The following is a 25,802-nucleotide window of genomic DNA, read 5'->3' on the forward strand; positions in this document are numbered from 1 at the left end:
TTTTCTCAACATTTCTTTGAGTAGCCTCAGCTTACGGTTTTCTACTCTACTCATTAGTGCCACCAAACTGTGAAATTACATAAAAGCCTCAGTGAAGGAGAGAAGCGTTGTTTCACTTGGTAAGCGGGTCAACTGTTTTTGTTTTTTTGTTTTTTTTGTATTTTTTTCACCCGTTATTTCACTAACTAGCTCAATATTAGCTTGATATTAACCCCTTCATACCCGGAAGTGATCAATATGAAATTCCCGTACTCTCTAACCTCCACAAGACAGCCATCTTAGGGACAGAGGGAAGTGGTGGTTGAAGAGAGGCGGCTATCACTGGTAAGTACAGGGGCGAAATAAGGGTGGAAAGGGGGAGTAAAGTGGCCTATACCGCTGCTCTTCCGTGTGTATCAGCGGGCACAAATTTACGCGGAGAGAAGGAGCAGCAAATGGCGTACAGTAGCACTGGAAAAGATCTATGCCGGCAGACTCTTCGGACTTCTGCCTTGTTGTGGACTTGAAAAAGATTGTCACTCCTAGACTTCCCCCCTCCTAGCTTCACCCTTGGGGTAATAGTAGTATACTATCCAGACCTTTCACTGCCAAGCGGTTGTAAGGTTCATTTTAAAGTTACACGGTAGGGTCTGTGTACGAGATTGGGGTGAGGATGATAGGGCGAACATTTTTAACGAGTAAACCCGCATAAAGATAGATTTGACGATCAAAATACAGGAAATCATTTCATGTGGAAATGATCAATCCAACAAAACGTGTAAGGTAAGATAAAAAAATCAGTTTGTGCAACGATCACTTCTAAGCGGACGATGAATAGTTTTCTCCTTACTGAAATAGCTTAAAGCTGTCACTGGTTGTCTGCTTGAGTGAGTGATCGCGTATTTTATCACACCGTTCATTGGTCGATAATGATCTGACTGTTGTCTTGAGTTTGAAGCACTGATTGGGACTCGTTTTTGAGGCTATAGCTTTTGTCAACCGTCATAGAAAGCATCGCTGAGAGAAAAGAAGTGGCTGATGCAATAAAAGTCCAAGAAAATTGACTCTAAGATCTTGGAGCAAGGGGGTTTACCTTTTTTTTTTGTATCTCTTTTTCGACAACAACTATTTAGGGTGCAAAATTATCCGGCCAGTGACGATAAAAGGAATAGATTTAAGTCATGGCGTTATCATGGTCATCATCACATTATATTGTGATGTACGGAAGAGATGAGAGACCTTCTTCATAAAAAATTAATCACATCACAAGATTAAATTGATTTATGAATCAATCTACATATGTTGAACACATACCCAAACATTTCACATATAATAAAGTTGTTGCAGCGCTGGAGTTCTTCAACGCCAAAGACCTTCAAAATCTTGTCAAAGTTCTTTCAAAAACAGTTGCTTTTTGCGTTTTACAATCGTGAGGACGGATGTGGGCCGGCTGCCCCAATAAAAAAAACGCTGATCTCTTTAATTTCTCAGACATCCCTAAGCATTTGACAAATTTACCAGAATTTAGAGTGTAGGTTGCATACCTAAACCACAAAATAGCAGGCAGAAATCACGTAGAAACCCAATATATTTCCAAGTGTATTTGTTTAAACGTGTGAACACTGTACATGCACACGTTTACCGTGATCTCTTACTTATACACTTGCATGCCACAGTTGTTAATAATGATCGAGAATCAAATCTTTTAAAGTAAAATGAAAATGACGGAAACCAGACTGAATTAAGCCCTGGAAATGAAGCAACAAACATTGTTAAAACAACTCAGTATAGCTCAAAAATGATGTTTTACGTAGTTCACCTGTATACAGAGGCCATAAAAGCGTAAGACCAATGAATTTATAAATTAACTGGATAATTTTAACCAAAGCTTTGCTTACTAGTTGTAAATTCAGAGACCACTGTTCAAAATGTTTCCTAGGCTTTATGATGTAGTGTGTTATGCAATGTTTACAAAACACTAGTCAGGCAAGAACCTTAGATCAGTTTTGTTTAATGGAATCATTTCTAGACACAATGCTTAAACTGAAATGATTTAGCAGGTTTTATGACCGATACATCTGCGATTTGAATACACCGGAAAGAACATGCTGATTCTGTTATTCTACTCGATTTAAAAATATTGCAAATCTTTAGCTCGATCGTCGAATAGAGACAGATGATTTCACTTTATCGTAGCCGTCAGCGCTCCTTTTTGTCTTTGCATAACCTCAGCCAACGTTTCTTGTTTTAACATATTATTCCTAAAACAACAGGGAAAAGGAGGCTTAATCCTCCACTTCCAACACCCCATTGCTAATTTTCCTCACTGTCCACCACACAATTCTGATCTCAGTTCTGAGAATTTGGTATTCGATCAACTAAGAATCCGACAGTTCATATTTTCCTTTACTCTCGTTACTTGTCTGCTTGGCGTTGTATTGATATCGTAAAGAGAAATTCTGTCTTGGTCACTCATGGGATTTGAATGGTCAACAACTCTCCAGGCTGCTATCGGAAAAACAGTTTGTTTCAGTAGCTTCTGATTTTAACTTAGCCCTTAAACTTCAAGGAGATAAAGATGTTCAACCGGCGTAACTCTAAAAACGAAAAAAACCAGAGGCCAGTGCATATCGAATTTATTGTCAGAGGCCGTGCGAAACAGACCATGTCATTAACCTCAGCACAGACTGACAGAAAGTTGCTCCAACATATGAAACGCGTTTTCGAACGGTGAAGTTTTTTAGTTTCAATCAGAGGTGTGTGATGAGTGAAAACACTATAACTTGTAAACGGAGACAGAAACACCAATATTTGTCTGTTTCCTTCAGGAAATGTAGAAACTGATAAGGAAACACAGCCAAGAAATTTCATTGGATTGGAGGTAGCGAGGCGAGAAAATGTCGGCCAAGAGCCCTTGATGTTTACCCGGCGCCTTCCGCGGACTACACCACTTCTTCCCGCGGAACAGAACTTGACCTCCCAAAAAATTTAAATCCGTAAATGCATGTCAATACTTAAAAAAAAGCCATGACGCTTTCAGCAGAGAAGCTGGCATTTAGAAAAAATCGCTAAAGCAGTTAGTATGCACGACAGGGGAGCAATTACTAAATCAACACCTTGGTGTAATGACAGATGAACCGCGAAGTGAAAAGGTCTCTATTCTTAGCGTCATGGCATAAAACTATCCGAAGCGCTGCTTCGATGATTGACGGAAATCATAAAGAAACTGTGGATAATACTTCCTCGAGGCGAAAAACCAAAACGATATTTGTTTTGAAGAAATTAATTCCATTACGGTGGAAACTTTTCCATATGTTAGGTTGTGTTCGCGAATCAAACGCCATTGCTTAAAGATCTTGTTGGTGAACCCTTTATCACAAAACCAGTTCCTACGATCGCGGTTTTGTTGTGTAAAACATTTCCTGTTCACTTTGAAAAAACAAAAGGAGAATAATATCTGGCTTAATTACAAATTTTCTGTCGATAAACTAATTACCCGCAGCTTTTTGTGCAAACGCGGGCAAAGTGATTTACGCATTTCTTTTTCATTTTCTCTGCTAACAAAGAAGGTACGAAAGAATTTTGTACATGGATCATTGCGACGACCTCTAAAATTGATTTCCTTGAATTATCCGGATCCCTGTTGGATCTTGTTACATCATAATTATTTGCAATAATCAGGACACGAAAGTATCTCGCACCTTTTTATAGGAAAAGCTGTACGCATATAGCACAGTAATAAGCCCTCTTGTCTGCCGACTTACTGTCTGATTTAAGAGGGCAAGATGACAAGAGATAAAACATGGGTAAAAATTTCGATACAGATGTGTGACGAGTCATTAGACTCTTCAACAATTGCTTTATGCTTTCACAACGGTCCCAAACCAACATTGAATAAAAGATTAAAAAGCGCTTGTAAATTACTTGTTATTGGGAATTACTTACCTTTGTTTCTAGCAATGAAAAGTGCATATGGAATTCAGTTACATGTGTACAAAGCAAAAACGCGCTTTGAGTGACATATCTCTCGACCACCCGTGGGGGGGTTGTTTGATCCTAGCTCTCAGGAGTAACATTTCGGGCGCTTCTGTCATTCTGTCATACTAATTTGACAAATACCCGCATTTTGACGACTATCTGCTCATCAAATCGACACGTTCCCAAAGAACTTGCGCTGAAGGTGGCGTGTGAGTGTTTAAAGGCGTCGAAACTCCGCGCTTTTGAACTTTATTATTAGAACTGGTTTGTTTGGGCAGAACTTTCCAAAAAAAGCGAGTGAGAAGAGCTATCATCGACCGATCAGGGGTCATAGAATTTTCATACAACGTTTCAGATCAATAACAGCGAAGATGGTGGTTTATACTCGAGAGGCAGGCGGTTAATTTCCCAACCACGAGAGTCCCGCCCTGCGTTCATCATTTCTAACTTTCAGTTTAAATTAGGAAACAAAGCATTTGGCTTCTTTGTGCTTCGATCATCAGGTGTGCTGTGACTTTAAAAAACCCTTATGTAAATACCGGCTGTGGAATTCACTTGTGGAAAAATCACTTTCAGCGGCAGTTTATCTGAGCCCAGTAAAAACTCTATCGTTGTTTACGCGTGCCAACGCAAAGTAATTTCGAAGATTCCAAATTCTAATGTACGTCGCTTATTGTGTTTATCTAGTTAGTCTTTATGTTTATGTCCACCTCAAACATGGCCCTTTTGCCATTTAGAAAAAAACAAGAAAAAAAAGCCGCGATTGCATTGAGCATCCAAACTTGAGTTCAGGTGAAAGAGAGAAAAAAAAATGTAGTTTACCATTACTCTCTTAAACCCAAATTATAATATGAATGGAGTGCAATAAGTGATTAATTGTGTGTTTTGACATCATCTGCATAACTGTGAATCTTTTCTTTGATTAACAGCGCAAACTGTTCCATAACACCGCTGGGTCACAAAGCGGGCCTATGATTGATTAGCTGACGGAGACAAGATTGAGTAGCAACTGGTGATAATATGCGCGTTTGGAGCGAACGTACGATTCTGACACGATCTTGGGGAATCAACACAAGTGGATAAATTAGAGATTAGACAACCAAGTCTATAAACCAAATCTCCTTTGATTGTTTGTCGTAATATTATCAACTTCGAGTACTAGACATCCAACAACAATTCCATTGCCGTCATTTCCGTTTATTGAATTTGCACTCAAAGGACGTCAAGTTCAGGGAGAAGAATTTGAGCACATGCAAATGATCTGATTAGCACAGCTATGGAATCAACGTATTTTGTATCCTTCAAAATTTTTATTATTTCAGTTATGGTGATTCCCAATTCTTATTATCAAGGTTCTTCGACAGTGACAGCGTCATTCCCTTTGACAAACTTGTGTTACGACAACTACGGTAGGCCTCAAAGATGTTTACCAGAATTTCACAACTTGGCGTATGGGAAGAAGATCAATGCAAGCCAGACTTGTGGCAGGCCTCCGCGAAAATTTTGCAAATGGGAGCTGCGCGGATATACATGCGATGTATGCGATAATAGATTTCCAAGCAAGACTCACTCGGTCAAATATCTCACTGATTTGCACAACCAAAATAATGTGACTTGCTGGCTAGCGGATCCTAAGCAGTCCCGCCAGAACGTATCATTGACACTCTCGCTTGGTAAAACATACGACATCACCTATATTAGCCTACAATTCTGTGGCCCAAAGCCGGACTCTATGGCCATATACAAATCAGTGGATTTCGGCAAGAGATGGCAGCCGTATCAGTTTTACTCTAGCTCATGCAGTCAGATGTATGGAAGGCCTGAGAAATCTTTCTCCAGCCAAGAAAATGAACAAGAAGCACTGTGCACGGATGCACACCTCAAAAAGCCTCTTCAAGGAAGTCGGATAGCGTTCAGCACGCTAGAGGGACGGCCCTCAGCTAATAATTTTGAATCCAGCCAAGTCCTTCAAGAGTGGGTTAGCGCGACAAACATCAGGATTGTATTCGACCGCACTAGCGCGTCCAAAAGGAAACAGGATTATTATTATTACGCCGTGTCAGACTTTGCGGTGGGTGGACGGTGCCGCTGTAACGGACATGCCGCTCGGTGCCCCATCGGTCGTGACGGACAGCCAGTTTGTGAATGCAGGCACCACACGACTGGTAGCAACTGCGAGCAATGTAAAGCATTTTTCAACGACCGACCGTGGAGGCCTGCAACCGAGTCCTCTGCAAACGAATGTGTAGGTGAGCGACAAAAATTGGTTTTTTTTTCCTGTTAAATTTTTCGGTCAATGGATTATTATTTGTCTACCATCATCGATTGAGACGGTTTACGTGATCTTGTATTGTTTCTGTGAGAATGTTTGCGTTCGCTAATTTGCCCTCTTATCAGGCTAACTTATAATGACTGTCGTCGATACTTATTTAGTCGCATTTAAGTCTAATTAGCGTGTACAAATTGTCGCGAAAAACACTATCTAGAGTTGCGAAAACGCCTCTCAAATTTGACTCTTGTCTTTGATTCAGCATTTGTTACTCCAACTTAATGAGAGCTACCATTTTGAGATTTCAGCTCTTAATGCCCCAAAGTTGCGGCATTCCTACAAAGACACAAAGGAACAAATCGAGGTCCCTGAATGTCTGATGTCGATTTAGTGGACAATAAATGAGGTGTTACCTCCTAAAGACAGCTATTTTCTCTGTACATTAACAAGGGGCGTTGATGTGTCATGATTCGTTTCTTGCCGCACACAATGACACGTAAAAAAATAATCGTCTCACTCAGCTCAAATCTTGGACAACTATCGCCTAAATTTTGAAACTTTACTCAAACGTGCACGATAAATTGAAACGATCAAGTCAATGTTTTTTTTAATCATTTTTTTTTTTCGTTCTAACCACTCGTGAAATCTCAACTACGCGGTTCGTTAGAATTAAGAGACATCGCAAGTAAATTCACTTTTAATATTGAAATATGTTTCGAAATGAGTGAGTGCCGACCATCTTGAAATACCTCTTATACACTGTAATGAATTTAAAACAACCCTATGGCGATTTCCGATTTAAAGATATTGGCATCAATCGCGACAAAATAACGAATAGGGGCAAAACTTTATTCATATACACATATAGATTCTAGCCTTGCAGCCTTATCTTCTTCTTTTAAGCCCCCTTCACTGCATAGAGACAGTTCTTTATTTATCTTTGAAGAATTTAACAAAATCCGGATAGAATTAAAAGAATTTATCGCGTTTCCGCGAACTCAAATCGATATTACAAAGTGAACGTTATTAAAAAAAGATATTGTTTGCATGCGCTTTCGTTGCGACATGAAAATCGCGCTTACAAAAACCCGAAACAAAAAAGCAATTAAAGGAGAGAATATTTATACAATCATAGCTTAGGAGGCTTCTTTAATGAAGTCGGTGAAATACATTATGTGATTTTGCTTAATTGAATCAAGTTAGTATCATTGTTCGAAACCGTGAAGCGGAGTTTATATTTTAACCACAGGTAGTATGACGCATTTCTTCTCGTAGTATCCAGAGATCAAGATTTTGAGATTGCCAAAATTGAAAATATATAGCAGCATGAGTCCTATTTTAAATTTTGGGATTTCAGTCTCTGGAGTAATCAATAGAATATGAGATGATTAATCTTACTTCTGAAAAAAATCTTAAAAGGGGTTAAAAAGTCGTTCGAAAATTTAGGGTTTTTCAGGAAGTTATTATGTACTTTTTAACAGTCTGTCATTTGCAGCTGTTGTGGACAACGGAACGGACCAAATGCTAACATCACGTAGTCTCATAACAATGATATTTCCGCTTTTGTTTAATGATTTGATAACACGAAAGAACATTGTTTTTCTTGATAAACAGCAGGGTATATTTTTTTGTAAGGCAAATTACTTGAAAGACAATTCATGTTATGAAACCCTCTGTTTACCAAACCAGTCGATTAAGGGAATATTAGACATGTTTAATGTTCCATTTAAGAGCTATTTAAGCGCTTGTTAGAAACCACAAAGAAAAGATGACTGATTTTACATTTTCAATTTACAACAACGATGTGACTATCGCCAGAAATTTCCTCCTTTTAGTTACCAACTGAGTCGTATTGTACTATACTTCAAAGCGACGGACACGGAACTTTACAGATGTTCACGTATTAACTTTTAAGCTTCTGCAATTTCCGCTGATTTTGACAAGCGCTCATCACGCTCAATACCCGCACTTGATTTGCGGCTTCGCCTGTCTTCCAAACGGATCCAACGCGATTGTGATGCGACTTTGTCGGTCCGCCACAAGGATGAAGCAGTCTCCAAAGTGTGCAGTGATTAATGAAGTGTTATTTAATGATCTGCTGTCATTGACAACCTAGGATTGTCGTTTCATGCAGGGTAGAAACCATAAATCATAACATATGGACAGAAAATTCGTCTAGAGGCAATGCCTGTAACCTGTTTGTCTGTTAATCTCCAATGTTTATATTGCGATTCGGTGTGAAGTTGTAGAACAAAAGAAAAACTCCTCCATTCTATAGATGACCATAAATTTCGGTGATAACATAAACTTGCTTGATTCTTCTTGTTATTGCAAAGGTCGTTCACTGATAATATTGACAAATAAACATTCACGACGGGGACAGCAATAAATCACCGAAACAGTGACATTTCGATCCATTCCTATATTCGTGGGGTAAATGCATATGACGCCCAATTTAAACTGAAATAAAGCATCATAGCGATCTATGAAACTCGTGACTTTTGTGTTAACCCGAAGGTTTAAGCGGCTCTCAAGTGAAAACAAATCTAAACAAATCTAAAAGTAAAAGGGATCACTTCCAAATGAAAACCTAGAGAGATTGACTAGTTACATCACCCATCATCGCCAAAGGGTGTCTTCTTGATGGAGCACTGAACTCTCTAAACCAGCTCACAAGAAAGTGTATAGCATCTAGATGGGAGAACTAAAAGTCGAATCTTCAGAGTTAACATATATGTAGATGTATTTTCTCACACATTTTTATTTATTTGTTTTGTTTTCTTTTAGCCTGCAATTGTAACTTGCACGCCAAAGCGTGTGAGTTTAACAAGGAGTTGTTCAAGTTGTCTGGTGGCCACAGTGGAGGGGTGTGTATCCACTGCAGACACAATACGGCTGGAAGGTTTTGCCATTACTGCAAAGAGGGCTACTACAAGGACTCTTCAAAGGATATCACAGACAGAAGAGTCTGCAGACGTAAGTGAATTTTGAAAATCGTTTTGTATCGACGTTGTGAAAGTTAGGAGATACGCATCCTTGTTAACGTGTTCCAAGTTCTCAGTCGGAAAAGACGAGTGAAAGAGCGACAGTGAGAATAGGCACAAACCAGCGGGTGTCCCCCAAACCCTTTTTCAGACTTCGCAACAGTTCCGAAGTCAAGAATTGGAAAAATTCATCCGAAATGTGGCCCGAATTACGAACCAACATAATGACAAGCTCCCAGTTAGCTTGTTGGCTCAATTGGAAGAGCACTGCACCGATAACGCATTATCTCCCTTCCCCCACACGGGGCCCTTGTGGAAAACCAACCGAACCAGCTTATAATGAACGATGATTAAGCTAAAACAAACTTGTGTCCCGATTGCGACATATCTCGAACGTCGTTAAGAGGACAGCGGAAAACATATATTTTTGTATTCTTTTTTTTTCGTTTTTGCAAGCGAAAAACCGATTATTGAATTCCAAGAGATTTGTGATTCTAGTTAAGATCATGGTAGCATTAATATGCACTCGGAAACCTCTTGAATCTGTAAACAGCTCTTTTCTCTTCATAACTATCATGATTTAAAAGCCGATTACAATTTTGTTTTTGAAGAGGTAGACGCATGAGATCACTAAGCTCCATGAAGGATTTTGAAATATTTTTTCGTTCTGCTCTGTTCAGACATCGCCGCCGTTTAGAATTTCACGAGAGACAGTAGACAATGTCACTTTGGAAAGACCAAGTCTAACGCCCGAACTTTAAAACAGCTCTGAAACCTGTTCAGATATATTTTTTTCAGCTCTGCAGAGTGTTGTATCTTGATTTGCTTATTACGATTGAAAAAAAAAACAGAACAAAGCGAAATATATATATATGTAAAAACAAACGAATGAAAAGGTGTTATATCTAACTCGTTTAAGAGTTGTCAAGCCAAAATTAAGGGTGTAAAGGGCTAAATTGTTGCTGTGGTGATTAGCTACGTCGAAAGGACGACGAAAGGAGGACCGTTTAACAGTCGATCACCTAGCTTTGCATGTTGGAATGGCCACTAAATTCTTTCCCTTCGAGAAGCTGTGATGTCTGACACTAATTCCCTCTTCTTAGGTGTGATAAATTCATACTCAAACCTCTTAGCCAAATCTTGAAAATCGGATTGCTGATGAAAGCGAGAAAACCAAAAAAAAAAAATCATCGAAGGTTTTATAGTTCAAGAGGTTTCTTAGTGCAGGCCGATGAAACGGTGATAAGATCTCGACAAGAACAAGAGACCTCTTCGAATGTTTGCATTCTTACCAATTAAGCTTAAATATTTCAAGTGAGGCATTTACATTCCGTCTTAAGTCCTTCCATTCTAGGCCATTCTCTTTTATTTTTGGTTCATCTCAGTCATTTTTTTTTTTTGTTTATTACGAGAAGCTAATTCTTTTTAGAGCCCTCATCAATGAAAAATGTTGACGCTGAAAAACAAAGTCAGAGCATCATACAAAAAGGGAAACGTTTTTCTTTGGCTGGCTGTTTGCAATATTTAGGCTTTCCTCTACATTATTTCTGCAAATTTTTAGCCGTCATTGAGTTGTTTCTTTAACCACAGGAATAGTTTGCCCGTGCCTAAAATCATGTGTTGATACTAGCGTTCCCATATGAAATCCGTTCAAATTTTTATGAAGTGCAGCAGTGTAAATCTTGACTGTTTCTTTTTTTACTACAATCAAGATTTCCAAGATCCTTGTCATTTCAAAAGGAGGTTCTTCTAGACATCTGCCAGAGCTTTGAAATATTTGACATAACTGGTGAAACTGACTTGTCAAGGTCATTACCACAGCTTAATGAATTGCTGTGATCGAGACAAAGGCTATATTCACCGCATTTCGTCGTTTGCAAAGAGACTATAAAAAAATTCTAGCTTAAAATTACGATTCTAACCAGACAGTACGATATATGACGCACTAATTAAAGGCCTTGGAAAGAGAGCATGAAGACTTGTTTTTGGAAAGGTTCCTATTCCTCTCTGCGTGAAAGGCCGTCAATTCCAGAAAAGTTTAATGTGATGGTGGTTGAAGTAAACTTGGATAGGTATCTACTCGCTACAACTCTTTCTTCACGTGGAATTTAAAGTCTCAAAATATTAAGTCAAGAACTAAATTTAGTCATTCCTTCAATTACTCCATTCAAGCCGGAAAACTCATTTCATTTAATTTGTTTTAATTGATGGGAAGGACATAAAACAAATAAAGCTAAAGAGATGAGGATCTTAAATCCCTGTTTAGCTAATAACGTATAAAGTTACAGCTAATTTTGTTGTTCTTTCTTGATGAAAAGCTGTCTATCCCACGTTAATTTGACTCGGAGTAACTTAAGTTACGTACGTTTGCGCTAAACTAGGAACAAACAGGCTTGAAGGAAAAATATTAGAAAAACATGTTTACCACAACGGTAAACAAAGTAGTTTACCTCCATACAACAAGATTCATGATATTCACGCCCTCTTTTAAAAATTAGTAACCTGTAACCATTAACAAGATCAACTGCGAAGGCAAAATGCCCTTAACAAAGCTATTAGTGCAGTGAAAAATGTCAGGAAATGACTAAGAATTCCACTTTTCATTCTTAACTTTTCCATCGAGATATTCTCGTTTTGTTTGAAGGCTATGATGAAAGTGACTTTATGCAAACAGTCACAGGCTAGATCATACTCCAGTCCCGGGTGAGGACAAAAGTAATCTACGGTGAAAAAGAAACGAATCCATTTTTAGTCTTGGCTAACGCGCATTATCCAGCTCAGATCACGAAGGTTATTCGCAGATTAAGTTATGCAAACATATAAATTGGATAAGAATACTCACGGCGACCTGCCAGGTCAACAGGATTAGTCTGCGTGCGAGAATACAACGGTTTTAACCTCACGTGGTATACTGTGGGCAGACCATGCACGAGTTGTCTCATTTGATGACATGAAGGTGTAATGAACTTGGTTCAGTTTCTAAGGTTGATTTCTATCTAGGTTTTTGCCCACACGAAGCCTAAAAGGATTAAAACAGTTTCAATATCTATTTTAAAGACACATTTCGCAATAGAAGCACGAGAGAAGCAGAATCATCCGCTGCTAAAGCAAGGAAACTTCCTTTTCACGCCAGTTCGACGCGCATCAAGATTTGACCACATAGTGAAACGGGCTGAAAAATCTTAGCTCCTCTTTTCCTGTTTTAGTCAAACATCGAACCTGATAGGCATGTTTACCTGCATTTAGGAAAAGACCTTTGCATCAAAAGGTCAGCCAGTGATAAATTGGATTTGTATGGTTTTGAAAAGGAAAATTCCCATCCATTTCTGATCTCCAAAGTTTTGGCAACCTGTTGGGGACAGTCCAAAGTTGAGAGTAGCTGGCTCATTAAGACATGAGCTTTAACTGACATGAACTTTAACATGAGCAGTAACTGTTGTCACAGAGAACTAAATTGTTCTGAACTGTACTTTATTGTAATACAAAGTATTTCTAAAGCCATAAATTACCAGGCTGGAATCAAAGGGGCTTTAATTGAAAGGTACATATATAGCCCTAAATACAACACAATGAAAAGGTTGTCCTTACAAAAGACTTGTCCTTAAAAATAGACACTCGGTTTGCTCTTCAGAGGGAGACCAGTGACCTGGTGATCACGAGAGCTTAGAGCTCGACCGGCGCGTGTCTGCACTCGGCCGGGTCATCGTGCTCTGTCCTTGAAAGTAACATTTAACTCTCACCGAGTTACTCTAAGCCCAGGAGTTTTCATAGAGAGCATAAAACTGCTAAAAAAAAACACGTTTTAATTCTTGAAGAACGAGAGGGGGGAGGGGGGGAGGAGGGAACTGATCTAAGTTCCGGCGCTGTTGGCCACTTTGCTGCGTGCGAAACTAAGCGCTGTAGTTTTATCTTCGGCCAGTTTAATTTTCTGTTTTCAAATTGGCGGTGCCCTCAGTCAAATTTTGAGCACATTTGACGACAATTTTCCCACGATGGCACCACTCTTTCGAGTCTCAGTACGCGGTAACCAGTAAAGTTTGATTCCTACTTCTCTTTGGATAATATTCAAATCTGTTTTCCTGAGCATTCTTCTCCTATTAACGGTCTTAATTTAGAGATGAATTCATAGTTAAAATTCTCCGATGTCTCTTTTGACATGTGAGGTCTTTCTTAGAATAGCCAGTCGCCTTGTTTCTACTCCCTTCAACTTACAGGGGTATGGTTTCTCCATTTCTCTATGCGCATGCTGAGTCATGCTGCGGCCGCTGTTCGGTCGTCTTGTCCATTCTGTGGCACGAGAGATTTTTTCTGAACTTCATCACTAAACAACAACATATTTCATTTGTAAAGGAGCTGAAAAGAAAGGTAGAAAAGTCACACAAGGGCTTTGATGCCGTCCGACGGCCTTTGTTAATTATTATTAATCTATTAAATCCCTGCTTCACTCAAGTAGCGCAGACATCGTGATGAAAGGAGCATAAGTAAAAAAAGTGGCGTTCGTGAGGTGAAAGGTGTCGTAAAGGCAATAGTTTTTTTCAAGTTACTCTCATGTCATCACCTTTATAATATCAGTTCAGCAAGAGATGTTACTTTCAGTGATAAGTTCAAAGTCCGAAATAGTAATAATCTTCCCCAGTCATTAATCAAAGCATAAGATTTTGTTAAGTTCCTCGTAGATTGGGGTAGGAGCAACCCACACGCAAAGTTTGCGACAAAATTAAGCTAAATTAGTATTCAAATTAGTTTAATTGAATTATTATGCGATCCTTCCTTTCCAGAATTTCAGGATTATCGAAATAAGATCTTCCTTTTTCGTGGACTACAAAATGGCCACAAAAACTATTTATTTCAGATTCCAAAGTCGCCTTCGTGAGCGGTTCAGGTCTGTGAAACCCTTTGATCATGTGCTGGGATAAAATTCCAGCGCCACTAATCGATAAGTGACCCTGTGGTGGTGGTCCGTGTTAGTGGGCGTCTTAGAACTTAGAAAATTACTGAAGTTAGTCCCTCTAGGGCATGATTTTAAGGGCAGAGGCTAATATTGTGGTTTCGTGCTGACCGTGAAAACTTATTTGATTTAATATGTCTGACCCGGTTCACCTTTTACAAATTTTTTTTACGATTCAAGACATATATCTCATGTATTTGTCACGATTTTCATGTATTTATGATTTTTTCTATCCGGTAGCTGATGATAAGCCCTGTTCTTTGACATTATCTCTTATAAAGTGAAGTAGTCGCTCATTGAAAGGCAACTGCAGAGTAATCGGAGCTTACTTGTAAAGCCTCTGATAATGAATGCGTTGCAATGCAACTCAACAAGTAATTAATGTTTAAAATATCTTGTTTCCTTTCTTGCTGAATGTTCTGCTGCTTGTGCTGAAAACTGATCACAAAACTTAGTTCCCAGCGGAAATTTCAGTCATCACGGATCGAAAAATTTTGTTCTCGCAAAATATTTAAGACCACCTATGAACTTTACAACATTAGAGGAACGAGCTTATCGTAGTCAGATCATAAAAGAAAAAAAAACTTCTTTGAATATGTTTGTTCAGTTTGTTAGAGACATGTCTATCCTGCGTAGCAGGTGGTTTTTGGGGCGCTCGACAAAAATGAATGTGGCGTGAAAATGAGCAGCGGTACTTCCCCCCCTAAACAACCAGGCGTGCAGGCTGATATTAGTCATTTGTTCTTGTAGCATGTTCCTGCCACCCGCGAGGATCGATGGGAAAAGTTTGCGACCAGAGCACAGGTCAGTGTCCGTGCAAGGAAGGAGTGACTGGAAGAGAGTGCGACAAATGTGCAGAGGGTTATAAAACTACAAAGAGCGCCATAGCACCTTGTATCAGTGAGTATTCTTTGGAATTAAAACTCTCCACGTTTGTTTTTCATTGGAAAATGAGGAAACTGTTTTCTGAATGTGCTAATCTCAAACTGCTCGTGATATTCTCATCAATAATATAACATTTCCCCTCTAAACATACGGATTCTTCGCCAGGACACTTCCGAGACTCTCACATAATATCTCCCCCTCCGGGTTACACAAATGGTTACACCGTTTTTGAAATCAAGGCAACCTGACTGAAGATAAGGCAAGGTGGGGGGAGGGGTCTGACGAAACCGCCATGAGTAGCATAATGAACCTTTAGGTTTGCAGACAAAGATTTTACTTTACATGGGAAGTAGGCTCAATTTTCGCCGTTCTTTTGAGTCTGGTCCTACATGAACACGGGCTTATTTCCCAAACAGAGGCAACTGGTCGAGTCTAATTGTTATTTTCATATTTAAATGTCATCCTTGATATCAGTGAGCTGATTCGTTCTCAGAGACGAGTAAAGTAAAAAATAAGGGACCAGTAAGAGAATATAAACTGTTTAAATTCTCTTGGGGGTTCAGTCTTTATTCAACCTCCCCCCCCCCCTTCGGTTCCCCCTGAAAAACATTTGATACCCCCCCCCGCCCCGCCCCCAAATCTTCGACTTCTCATTTCTTTGTATGCGTTCGTTTCCAGAACCACCATACCCGGTGATGTCGATTCAGCCCGATGGATCATGTAAGTTTGCGATTTTTGTGTATAACTCGTAACTGAAGATTCTCCACAAACAAACCGCATTAACCATGTTTGCTCTGACAGAGGGCTCACGCTCGAAACATCATTTTAGAAACTATTTACGGTGGCAATCTACATTATCAACTCTGTTGATAAAAACGAATTATCTTGTGACCCTCCAACAAACAGAGCACCACAGTTTCTTTAGAATCTTACCGCCTAATCGGTTGACGGATCTGGAAGCCCATGTGGAATGTTTGAGAACACAAATTACGAAGTTAACGATACGAGCCAACACTAATTTGAATCGAGATAGGATGACATGAGTAAATTCTTTAGTAAACTCTTTAGTGTGAATCAAAACCGAGTCAATAGAAATATCATTTGAAAATGTTTTTCCAATCTATCGCAGCCTGCTTCCAGTGCAAGGGAGCCGGTCTTTCAGGAAGGAAATTCTGTCGAAAAGATTTTGGTAAGTTTTCTCAGAGAAAAACCACAAGGTGTCCTTGAACTGACGGAGTGGGGGGGAGGGGGGGGGGGGAAGGAAGAAGGGGTGGGGCTCGATCGTTAGAAAGGAGCGGCCAGGATGAATGACACTTTTCTTCTTCCGAACCGTCGCCCAGTTTTGATAGATACCATTTACAATAAGGTTTTTATTTCTCTGGTTGTAAAAACAGGCGATAGTTAAACGATGTTGATTTAGCAGAAACGCAATCTTATTTTGTACTAGAACATAACTCATCCCAAATGACTCTGGCCTTCTGCGTAGCTTTATCATTCTTCTTAGTGTCTATGGTAAAGCTCTTGTCTAAGGAATAAGAGGAGAGGTTATTTAAGACAGGCGGCTTGGAAACATAGAGTTCTGAACGAGAGACTTGTACTTGAGGGGATTTATTCCATTTTAATAGAGAAGGAAGATTGTAAGAGAGGAAGGTATAAAACAGAGGGAAGCAGGGAGGGGACCCTTGTGACATGACAATGTTTCCCTTCACTGTCGATGTTAGATATGACACGTTCTTCTCCTCCATCGAAAGTCGTTTGTCCAAGTTCTGCATATTGTCGTGAGTCGCCAAACATCTAGCCTTTTATTTTTGTCCAGATAGGGTATACTGTCTTTAAGGTCTCAGCAACTGATCACAGCACCATAAATAATCCTGTTTAACAAATCTGTAACCGTCCTATCTAAGCACTGTTATGATTTTTGCTTGTTTGTTTGTTTTATCAGCAATGAAAGTCGCTGTTCTTGGGTTGGACAGAACATTGCAGGGAGAATGGGTCCGAGTGACCGTCAACGTCATGACACGTTACAAGCGTTCATTGGTCCGTTTGAAATTAGGAAATGAATTTCTTTGGATTCCGAAACGAGACCACAAATGCAAATGCCCCAAGCTCCGTCCTGGCCGGCATTACTTGATAGCTGGCTCAATTAAATCCTCTCGTCAGAGAAGGAAAATTGTTGTGAACAACCGCAGCATGGTAGTCACGTGGAATAAGAGCATGGAGAGAAGAGTGGAACGAATGAAGAAGAGGTGTCAAAAACAAACACGGCTTTGAATATCGATGTAATGAAAGCTAGCGTTCGGAAATGTAATTAGAAACCAGGAAAACGAGGATTGGAAAGAACTAATCCAGAAGAGGTGTCAGAACGAAACACGATTTTGAACTACGTCGCAATGCACAGCAAATCTCGAAAATTTTAGTAGACACAAGCAAAACTGGTGTGGTAAAAGAAACAGTTGATATTGTTCAGTCTGGGGTACTTGTGAAGAAAGCGAGAATATGAACAGAGGGGGAAGAAAGGAAAAGTCTACCGGTATATCGGTAGAATGTGTTTCCTATCTTTAGGATGTCTTGAAGCAGCCGACTTTTCTCTTTCTCTTTTAGAGGCCCTCAAACAAAAAATTGGAAAACCACTAAATTCTTCCGTTTTTATCATCTGAACACGTGAAAAACCACCTCGCCAAACAACGCGTCGATCCACGACGAGGCTCTCATAGTTTTTGAAGATCTTTTGTATTTTTTCAAATATTTTTCCCTCAAAAAAACTCCAAGATCGTGAGTAATAACAGAGCACAATATTCATTTTCTATGATTTCCGATTGAGATTATATAAAATCATAGTTAATATGTAACCCCAAATCGTTGTGAAATGTTTCAGGAAATTAACCTGAAATTTAAATAATATATGATTGTATAATTCCTCCTTATTGATGACGTCAATCACTTTTGTGTTTGCTTCCTTTGCTCAATTCGTATGCAAGTAATTATCAACAGAAAAAAATGCACATCGTTTTAAGAACCCAGTCTACACCGCTGAGTGCGCATGTACCCTCGATTACTGCGCTCAAGTCCCAAGTCTTCAGACGGCCTTAAGATCTCGCCATAATTTCAACTTCACAGCAACCTAGCGCTCTTAACCTGTCGCGACTCGCACTCCCGTTCTTAATTCAGCGCGACTTTCACTGCGTTTACTTTTAAGTTCTTCACAAGCTGCATAAAAAAAAGTGGTCCTCATATGTTATCCTTCTGGTGAGCCGGGTATAGTTAAGAATCCACCATTAGACTGTACTTGGGTGATACGGAAATGAGCAAGTGTCCTGGACATTTTTTTATTTTTTAATCAAAATACAACTTGCTCGCTTTATAAAATTTGTCTCCTAATTACATTCAATTTCACGAATAACTCTTCTCCGAAAACAAAATCTCCAACCGTATTCGGTTTCACGGGACTTTCACTTCTCCTGCTACAACATTGGTTAATAGTCACTTCGCCATCACTCAAATCAACCGACACCATAAGTCAACTCGTGAACACACCTGGTCAACTCGCCGGCAACATCGTGAGTACTATCGTCGACGCCGTAAAGTAGTTTGGAGAAGTGACCGTGGATGTCGGCGAGTTGGCCAAAGGTTTCGGTGAGTAGACTAAGTGTGTCCGTGAGTTTACATGTTGGCGAGTGGACCAGGTATCATAGCATTATAATCTGTTGGTCTTCCCCGTAGATTCCCTGCGCGAACTACTAAGTTCAAGGTTCTGGGCATTTCATAACTGCATTTACAGTTCTGAGTCTCTCTAATAGCACTTTGATTGTAATTACAGTAATTTTAGAGACGTGGTTTCCTATCATTCTTCTACGTTTTAAATTCTGACGGTAAATCACTTTTATATCATGTCCTTTGCACAATTTTTTCAACTTAGAAAAATGTCAAAGTTGATCACTGCGTTATAATTAACTTGTAAAAATACATATACACAATTCTTGCACTCTACATTCCTGTCTGTGGTATGATTCAAAATCAAGTGAGGTGATAAGCAAGTAGGAACGCATTACAAATTCCCCTCCTCCCCTCCACCATTGTGTATTTTCAAGCATTTTTTCCCACCCTACTTTTCATTGTCCCTCCCCACCCTAGCATCACTTCCTCTTTATCCAAGAGGGAAATTTTGGGGAAAGGGGGTGGACAAGGGAAGAAAGGTTCTTTCCATTTTCAAATTAATTCAAATGAATAACCATCAATTATTTGGAAAGACACAGATAATCAGTGAGTTGGAACAACTGCCACAACAATAATAGCAATAATTAGCAGGACTATAACCACCAGCATTCCTGAAAGAAAAGCACAGACATCTTATCACTACAACACACCAAATATTTTTGCTGGTGTGTGATTGGTTCAAAAGCATCTCAAGATCAAACATGCCCCAGCTAAAACTGAGGAATATCTATTGTTAGAATCATTCAATTATTTTTGCTTGCACACAATTGACTTGAATGCATAACATGACCAAATATTCCCCAACTAAACTGAACAATATCCGAGGATATACCCCATGTGATATTCCCCAGTTTTGAAACATTACATCCACTACAATAAGTCTTCATTTAAAATTTAATTCAAGAAGAGAGCATGCATTTTAAGGTTGATACAGAGGAGATAAAGTCACACCAGAGAACGTACCAGAGTAGGCATGTGTTTTAAACAAAGAAATGTCTTTCAAACGTCATTTTTGCATATTGTCTTATAAGTTGCAAAGTAACTGTTAAAATTAAGATTGAAATGTTAGTGATCAAGGATAGTTCATTAATGCAGGTCACATGTAGTTTTAATACGCACCACAAGTTGAAGATTTTGCCGTCACTCTCCGCACATGGGCTGTCTCTCGGATAAGGCGCTGGTTGGTTTGATCCATGCCGGCGTCAATGTCATCAATGATTTCTGCAGCACATCAAAAGATCAACCCTTATAATCTATATACATCAATACCAAGGCTCCAAGCTGTGGCCACTACATCAAGTAAAAATTTTGGCAACTAAATTTGCCAACCCCATTTGGCAACCTGAGTTCTGGGATAACGATAATGTAGCATATACACTTGTAACAGGTTTGTGACTTTGATTAATGGCCCAAGGCCCCTCCCAACCCAACATCAACCCAAAATTGTTATCAGTTGACTGTTGTTGGGGTTAGGGGAGGGGTAGGTGTGCAGTTTGGATACTGACACTGATCCAACATTTTCATAAAATGTTACTCATGCTCTGTCGTTTTCTTCTTTAAAAATTTGTTTTTCTCCTTGAGGCTTGAGAATTAAGCCCTGAAGTGATTGAAGAATCCCCAAAAATGAGTGTGATCTACACTCCAGACTCCAAAGAGAATAAGCATAACCAGAAGTTTAGGATAATAACCACCTAAATGCACAAGCTGTGACCAATGAATCATAATAACTAGCCTATCATGGAGCCAGCAAACCCATGGAATAACAAAGGTTTCATTGAGGAAGAGAAAAAGAGTCAAATATTTCATTGATAAACCCCTAGATCAGCCAGAGATTGGCCCATATGCCAAGTAGGAGACATAGAAAAGATTAAGGGGGTAAGTCTCTATAGAAACTATGGTGCTGCATTGGTGGGAGAGTACAACAAGGTAATTTGGTTTTATCAACTGAGTTGATAATGTAAATTGGCCACCGTAAAGAGTTTCAAAGTTAGGAAACTATAAACAGTGACCAATTTACATTTTCAACTCATTTGATAACACTAAAAGAAAGGGTAGGATTTGTTCATACTTTAGGCCCAAGCAAAATACCTGTCATCCCCATTACAAAGCATACATGTACACCTTTTTTTAATTCCAAAATGTCTATTGATCGATTTAATAACAGCACTCAGTTTTCAATAATAGACACTGTTTAGAATGAAGTCAACAAAGAGATGTAGTAAGAAGATTAATCAGAGATTGGCTATATGCTAAATGGGAGACAAAGAAAGGATAACAAGGGTAAATTTCTAAAGAAACTGTGGTGCTGCGTCGGAGTTTGGTGAAGATACTGACCATTTTGTAAGTCTACTTCATCAGAGATAGCTTGTCCCATTAATTTCTGCCTCTGAATGATTCCTGACAAGGCTTCTAATCCTTGGTCTTGTTCTGAAAGTACAACAAAAATTAACAGCAAACTGAATGGAGATGTGCACTAAACACTCATTTGACTTTTTCAAAATCACTGTTTAACTGATTTAATTATGAGCTTCTCCTTTTGACAGCACAAAACTGACTATGACTAAACTAGATTTGTCGCAAGGAATACCTGCAATAATTTGTTGTTGTTGTCTCCTCATATCATCAATTGACACATTGCTATCAGGTTCAGGTTCATCAAATGGATTGGTGTCTCGCCCCCTAGGATCAGTTGCCAGTAAAGAGCTCCTTAAAATATAAAGCAGAAAATCTTTTCTTCCAATGCTCAAACTCCTAAAATTTTGTATTCAATTAAGTGGGAGAAATGAGACTGAAACAACTGAACTTTCCAGTAATGGATCTATGATAAATATCCTCATTATTGTCATTTGCCTACAAGACCCAAGCAACTTAAAATGCTTAAAAATAACAATTGTTGTAAGCAATGAATCAATAATTCCACGTCACCATTTTATGATTTTGTATAGGATGCAAAAAGAGATTTTGAATGAGTCTGTTAAGTAAATCCAAACTTCCTGGTCACCCAATCTTTAGTTTTGAAATGAGATAATGAAAAGATCTTTAAGGTAGGCTGAGGAAGGCACTTTGGTGAGTACAAGTTCACAAAGGTTGGACAAGTTTCTGATGGGGTACAAGGTGACAGAAGACCCTTTTTTATCTTTCCTCTGTTGCAAGAAAGGGAGAAGAGATCACACTTCCTTCACACTTTGATTAGTTACTTGGTTTACAGACCCCCTTGCTCATCCCCTGAAATACCTGTTGACTTCCCCTAAAGATGGAATGAAATATTGCCCAAGTTGCACAACACCACTGGAAATGTCACATACAACCACATCAAATGTCCCACAAAATCACTGCAGACATCACTCGAAAGCACTGCAAACACAAAAATTAATAAACTTGATTTCCAAACCTCTCCCACCTTCCATAATCACTCTGACCAGCCTCTTGTTGAAAGGCTGCAGTCATCTGTTTCTCTCTGGAAAGCAAACAAAATAGAAAGTCCAAGAATTAAGTATGATAAATTAAATGCCATTAGCAGGATTTTCATTAAAAAGTGTAGTGGCAAAGGCATAACTTAGAGTAGCTGGTTACAAAAGTTATGAGAAAATTCTGCACACCATCTAGCAAATTCTCTACTCCCTTATATCTACTGAATATCCCATCAAAGCGAGGGCATAGCTACCTGAGGTGCCCCCTACCCCTTCTACCTATCATCCTTCCAAAATGCTCAAACTCAAAGAATCTACGTGGTATGAATCTTTTCAATGGCTGGATACTCTGTTTGTTGGTCCTTTTCACTCCATGAATGGTTGCTCTCTCATAGGCAAGGAAGAGCAGTGGCATAAACCAATTCCCCTAAGGTGAGCAGGAATTAGTAACTATTTCTCCCCTTTTGAAAAGGTCCCTATCAATACCCCTGCAAAGTTACAACTATTCACTATCAAGGATGACTCCAGAGAGAATGCAGAGGGTTTATAAGTGACGAGTGATTTGCCTCCTGAAAAATATGTGACCTGTGTTTTTTTCCTTCCATTTCAGAAAAATCTCAAGATTTTTTCCTAAACCATGCACACATAAATAGAGATTTTAAGTTTCCCCTTTTAATTTGTTTCACATGTCTATGTTAATAGTGCAATTATTAACATTAAGTCTAGAAAGGAAGTATCCTTCATTTTGAAAAGTGTGACTTACTTGGTAATCAGCTGGTCTAACATACTCTGTCTTCGATCAATTTCTCTCTCAGTTCTACAGATTGGTTAAGGAGCCACATTGCATTACCAACAGCAATTTATTACTTTTATTTAACCCTAAACAACCAGAAGTGATTAACTTGTAACTTTTCCGATAATTTCCACATATTATTCAGCTAACATGTAATGAGAATACTCAAACTTATCAGTTAGATGTTGTTACCTTGATCTAACCACCAATTCATGTGACAAATTTACAAGGAGATGTGTAGCAGCTGCAGGGGAGAATTAATAATCAGATCAGCGGTGTTAAAGGGCTAAAAAAAAAGGTAAGACTTGAAAATAAAAAATAAACCAAGATAACTGTCACTAACCAATATATTTGTTCATTCTAACTGCCTGTTTGCCAGATAATGTTTCAGGGTTGAAAGGAGAAATTGCATATTCCCTACTGCTCATGGTTTAATATATACACACATAAATCCACTTTATTTCAGCCCAATAATAGTTAAAGCTGGTGCTTATGGGGTTGTGCATCTTACAATAATTTACAAGTCACTGAAATACTGAATACTAAATACTGAAGCCATTAAAATATATAAAATTGTCATTACTAAAATCATTGGTTGAGACAGATGTTGCTTTGAAATGAAAGTCTCTTAGGGTTGTGAATCTTATTAAGTTAAGAATCTATAGTCCATCATTTAACTTGTGTTACACCCAGATGTTCGAATGTAAATGTATTCCAGAGGACAGCACCCCTGTAACTAATAGACTGTTCTAAGAAGTGAGACTAAAACCTTGGAACAACAATTTTGTTTGATCCTCTTAATGAGTATTTGGTATTTCTCTTGGTAACAATTTCCTCACTTAGTTGTACAAGTAATCTTTTGTTATAGGCATCATACATCAGCTTAATCTTTAACTCCCATGAGTGACCAAGACAGAATTTCTTCTTTCAATATCAATACCGTGTTGAGCAGGCAAGTCATGAGAATAAAGAAAAATATCAATTGGGGATCAAAGTTGATCCAATATCAAATTCTCCAAACTAACATCACAAGAACTGTGTGGCCGACAATAAGGAGAATTGCTGATGAGATCTTGGGAGTTCAAGGGTTAAACAGTTTGGTCTTGCAGATGTAAGCTAAGGAATGCCATTTGGCTATCTTTAGAGAGTGTTGAATCCTAAGTTAACCCTTTAATTCCCAGGAGTGATTAACATGTAACCATAATATCCATTCCTTATCCAGCAAAGAGATAATGAGAATTCTCAAACTTATCAGGTACAGGTCTGTCTTAATCTAACACCAGATTCTCATAACTAAGTTACAGGGAAATGTGTCACAGATGGAGGGGAGAATTAACAATCAGATCTTGGGAGTGAAAGGGTTAAAGATTAACTTCATAGTTAGTAGTGAATTGAACTTAATTACCTCAATTAAGTTGAGAGTTAATGGTGAAATTAAACTTTATGCTGACAGAAGGATACACATGATAAGAAGATGAGGCTCGTAAAAGTGATTGCTTTAAGTTGTTGAGATCCCTTGAAAAGGTCTTTAACATAATCCTTACATCAGACTGGACCTGCCAGATTAAACAAACACATTTTGTGTAGAGCAGTGACTAACAGAAGGCAATTACAGCTGTATGCTGGACAATTGTATTTGAATGAAAATAATCAACAGTTGTCATAGTTTTATTGTCATAAAATGTCTATGACCCACATAAATCACCTTGTTATAATTCCCTCCATTTCGCCTTCTTTGATTTCTCTCATTAATCTTCTCCATAATATCCTGCCCATTCTTCTCAACTGTTTTAAATTCACTCAACCTGTTAAAGGAACAAAACTTTGTCAAAGAAATCCCTCAAAAAAGAAACAAAAAGAGCTCTTCTCAATATTCTAGAAACTAAAAGATTTTTATATGGAGCCTGATGAGATAATACTAAAATTCAAACACAGCAAAATTGAATCAAATTAAACCAGTTCTACAATATTTTTCGTACACTTAGAAACGCTAGGACTTTTTCTCCTTTACAATGAACATCTTCCATTTTCCTTTTCTTCTTTTTTGCATATCTTTTTGTACTTTTATGTTATATTTTTTCATTTCCGTTTTATTTCCGGTGTAATTAAATTAAGTCAGTAAAAAAAAAAATAAATAAATATACAAATTTGGTCCGCCTCGATTAGCATTTGCTATCCGTGGGTCAAAGGAATATCTTGTAATAGGTAAGAAAATTAAAAATAAGTGTAACGTGTAAAATTGTAAAGAAAAGAAGTAAACCACTAAGTTTGAAGACCTTTATGGCTGAACACAAATAAAAGAACCAGCAGTCTTTTCAAAACATCCTTAGGAATTGTGGCATAGCACTGTAAAGGAAGTTTAAAATGAAAATAGAACTTACGCGATCACATGATCCAACTTTCTACTGAATTGAGTTGATAGTATCGAAAATCTGTAACAAAATTCTTACCAACGACTAAAAGAGCACTAGTATAGCATCCAGTGTCTTTTGAAGATCGCTTCAAAGACAATACATTTTTTGATCATGTTGCAAACCTCAAAACGGTGGTGTAAAGCTAAACACAGTCGAGAAAAATGAAGGAACTTCCGTTCAGAATGGGACATAATTCAGGATAAATTAGTGAGCCATTGTAGTCTTAGTATCTCAGATAACCAAGATATCCTCACAATATGTACAAAAAAGGTTTTGTATCAAACAGCTATCACAAGTAAGTTTTTAAAGGAGATATTTGTTGGAAAAATAGCGAAAGTACTTCCACCTTACCAGGTATCTTGAGGCGCCATCTTGGATTAGACTCTACATGTATATGGTTAGTTCCCAGGCTTTCTTTAAACAGGAAG

The 25,802-nt window shown here is 38.5% G+C and overlaps 2 protein-coding genes across 6 annotated transcripts; one reads left to right on the forward strand and one right to left on the reverse strand.

Annotated features, from left to right (window-relative positions):
* On the forward strand, positions 1 to 17,899 carry LOC131793209 (netrin-1). Of its 3 annotated transcripts, none has more exons than XM_059110621.2 (7): positions 1 to 119; positions 4,887 to 6,206; positions 9,014 to 9,202; positions 14,909 to 15,058; positions 15,722 to 15,763; positions 16,173 to 16,232; positions 16,986 to 17,899. In XM_059110621.2, exons 2-7 carry the CDS (start codon positions 5,234 to 5,236, stop codon positions 17,312 to 17,314), a joined length of 1,743 nt encoding a protein of 580 aa, XP_058966604.1. In that variant the 5' UTR covers positions 1 to 119; positions 4,887 to 5,233; the 3' UTR covers positions 17,315 to 17,899. The 3 variants fall into 3 exon arrangements, with proteins under 3 accessions (XP_058966604.1, XP_058966603.1, XP_058966605.1); XM_059110620.2 differs by lacking the exon at positions 1 to 119 and adding an exon at positions 4,180 to 4,460; XM_059110622.2 differs by lacking the exon at positions 1 to 119 and adding an exon at positions 4,555 to 4,618.
* Positions 17,900 to 18,355: 456 nt separating this feature from the next.
* On the reverse strand, positions 18,356 to 25,776 carry LOC131793202 (syntaxin-8). 3 transcript variants are annotated; one of them, XM_059110611.2, is made up of 9 exons: positions 25,726 to 25,776; positions 24,666 to 24,765; positions 24,422 to 24,516; positions 22,931 to 22,984; positions 22,158 to 22,214; positions 21,345 to 21,463; positions 21,092 to 21,184; positions 19,877 to 19,978; positions 18,356 to 19,368 (listed from the first exon to the last, which is right to left on the reverse strand). In XM_059110611.2, exons 1-9 carry the CDS (start codon positions 25,743 to 25,745, stop codon positions 19,301 to 19,303), a joined length of 708 nt encoding a protein of 235 aa, XP_058966594.1. In that variant the 5' UTR covers positions 25,746 to 25,776; the 3' UTR covers positions 18,356 to 19,300. The 3 variants fall into 3 exon arrangements, with proteins under 3 accessions (XP_058966594.1, XP_058966593.1, XP_058966595.1); XM_059110610.2 differs by having other exon boundaries at positions 22,149 to 22,214; XM_059110612.2 differs by lacking the exon at positions 25,726 to 25,776 and adding an exon at positions 25,411 to 25,676 and having other exon boundaries at positions 22,149 to 22,214.
* Between the last annotated feature and the right edge of the window lie 26 nt (positions 25,777 to 25,802).

Source organism: Pocillopora verrucosa, chromosome 8 (genome assembly GCF_036669915.1).
Source record: "Pocillopora verrucosa isolate sample1 chromosome 8, ASM3666991v2, whole genome shotgun sequence".
In the NCBI taxonomy this organism is placed as follows: domain Eukaryota; kingdom Metazoa; phylum Cnidaria; class Anthozoa; order Scleractinia; family Pocilloporidae; genus Pocillopora; species Pocillopora verrucosa.

Bases quoted from the DNA above. Each gene is read 5' to 3' on its own strand.
- LOC131793202 (XM_059110610.2), bottom strand. From the start codon at position 25,745: ATGGCGCCTCAAGATACCTG. The intron at 24,766-25,725 runs GTAAGGTGGAAG...TTCCTTTAACAG, and splicing joins ATGGCGCCTCAAGATACCTG to GTTGAGTGAATTTAAAACAG. The intron at 21,185-21,344 runs GTATTCCTTGCG...TTGTACTTTCAG, and splicing joins ACAACAACAAATTATTGCAG to AACAAGACCAAGGATTAGAA.
- LOC131793209 (XM_059110621.2), top strand. From the start codon at position 5,234: ATGGAATCAACGTATTTTGTATCCTTCAAAATTTTTATTATTTCAGTT. The intron at 9,203-14,908 runs GTAAGTGAATTT...TTGTTCTTGTAG, and splicing joins AGACAGAAGAGTCTGCAGAC to CATGTTCCTGCCACCCGCGA. The intron at 16,233-16,985 runs GTAAGTTTTCTC...TTGTTTTATCAG, and splicing joins ATTCTGTCGAAAAGATTTTG to CAATGAAAGTCGCTGTTCTT.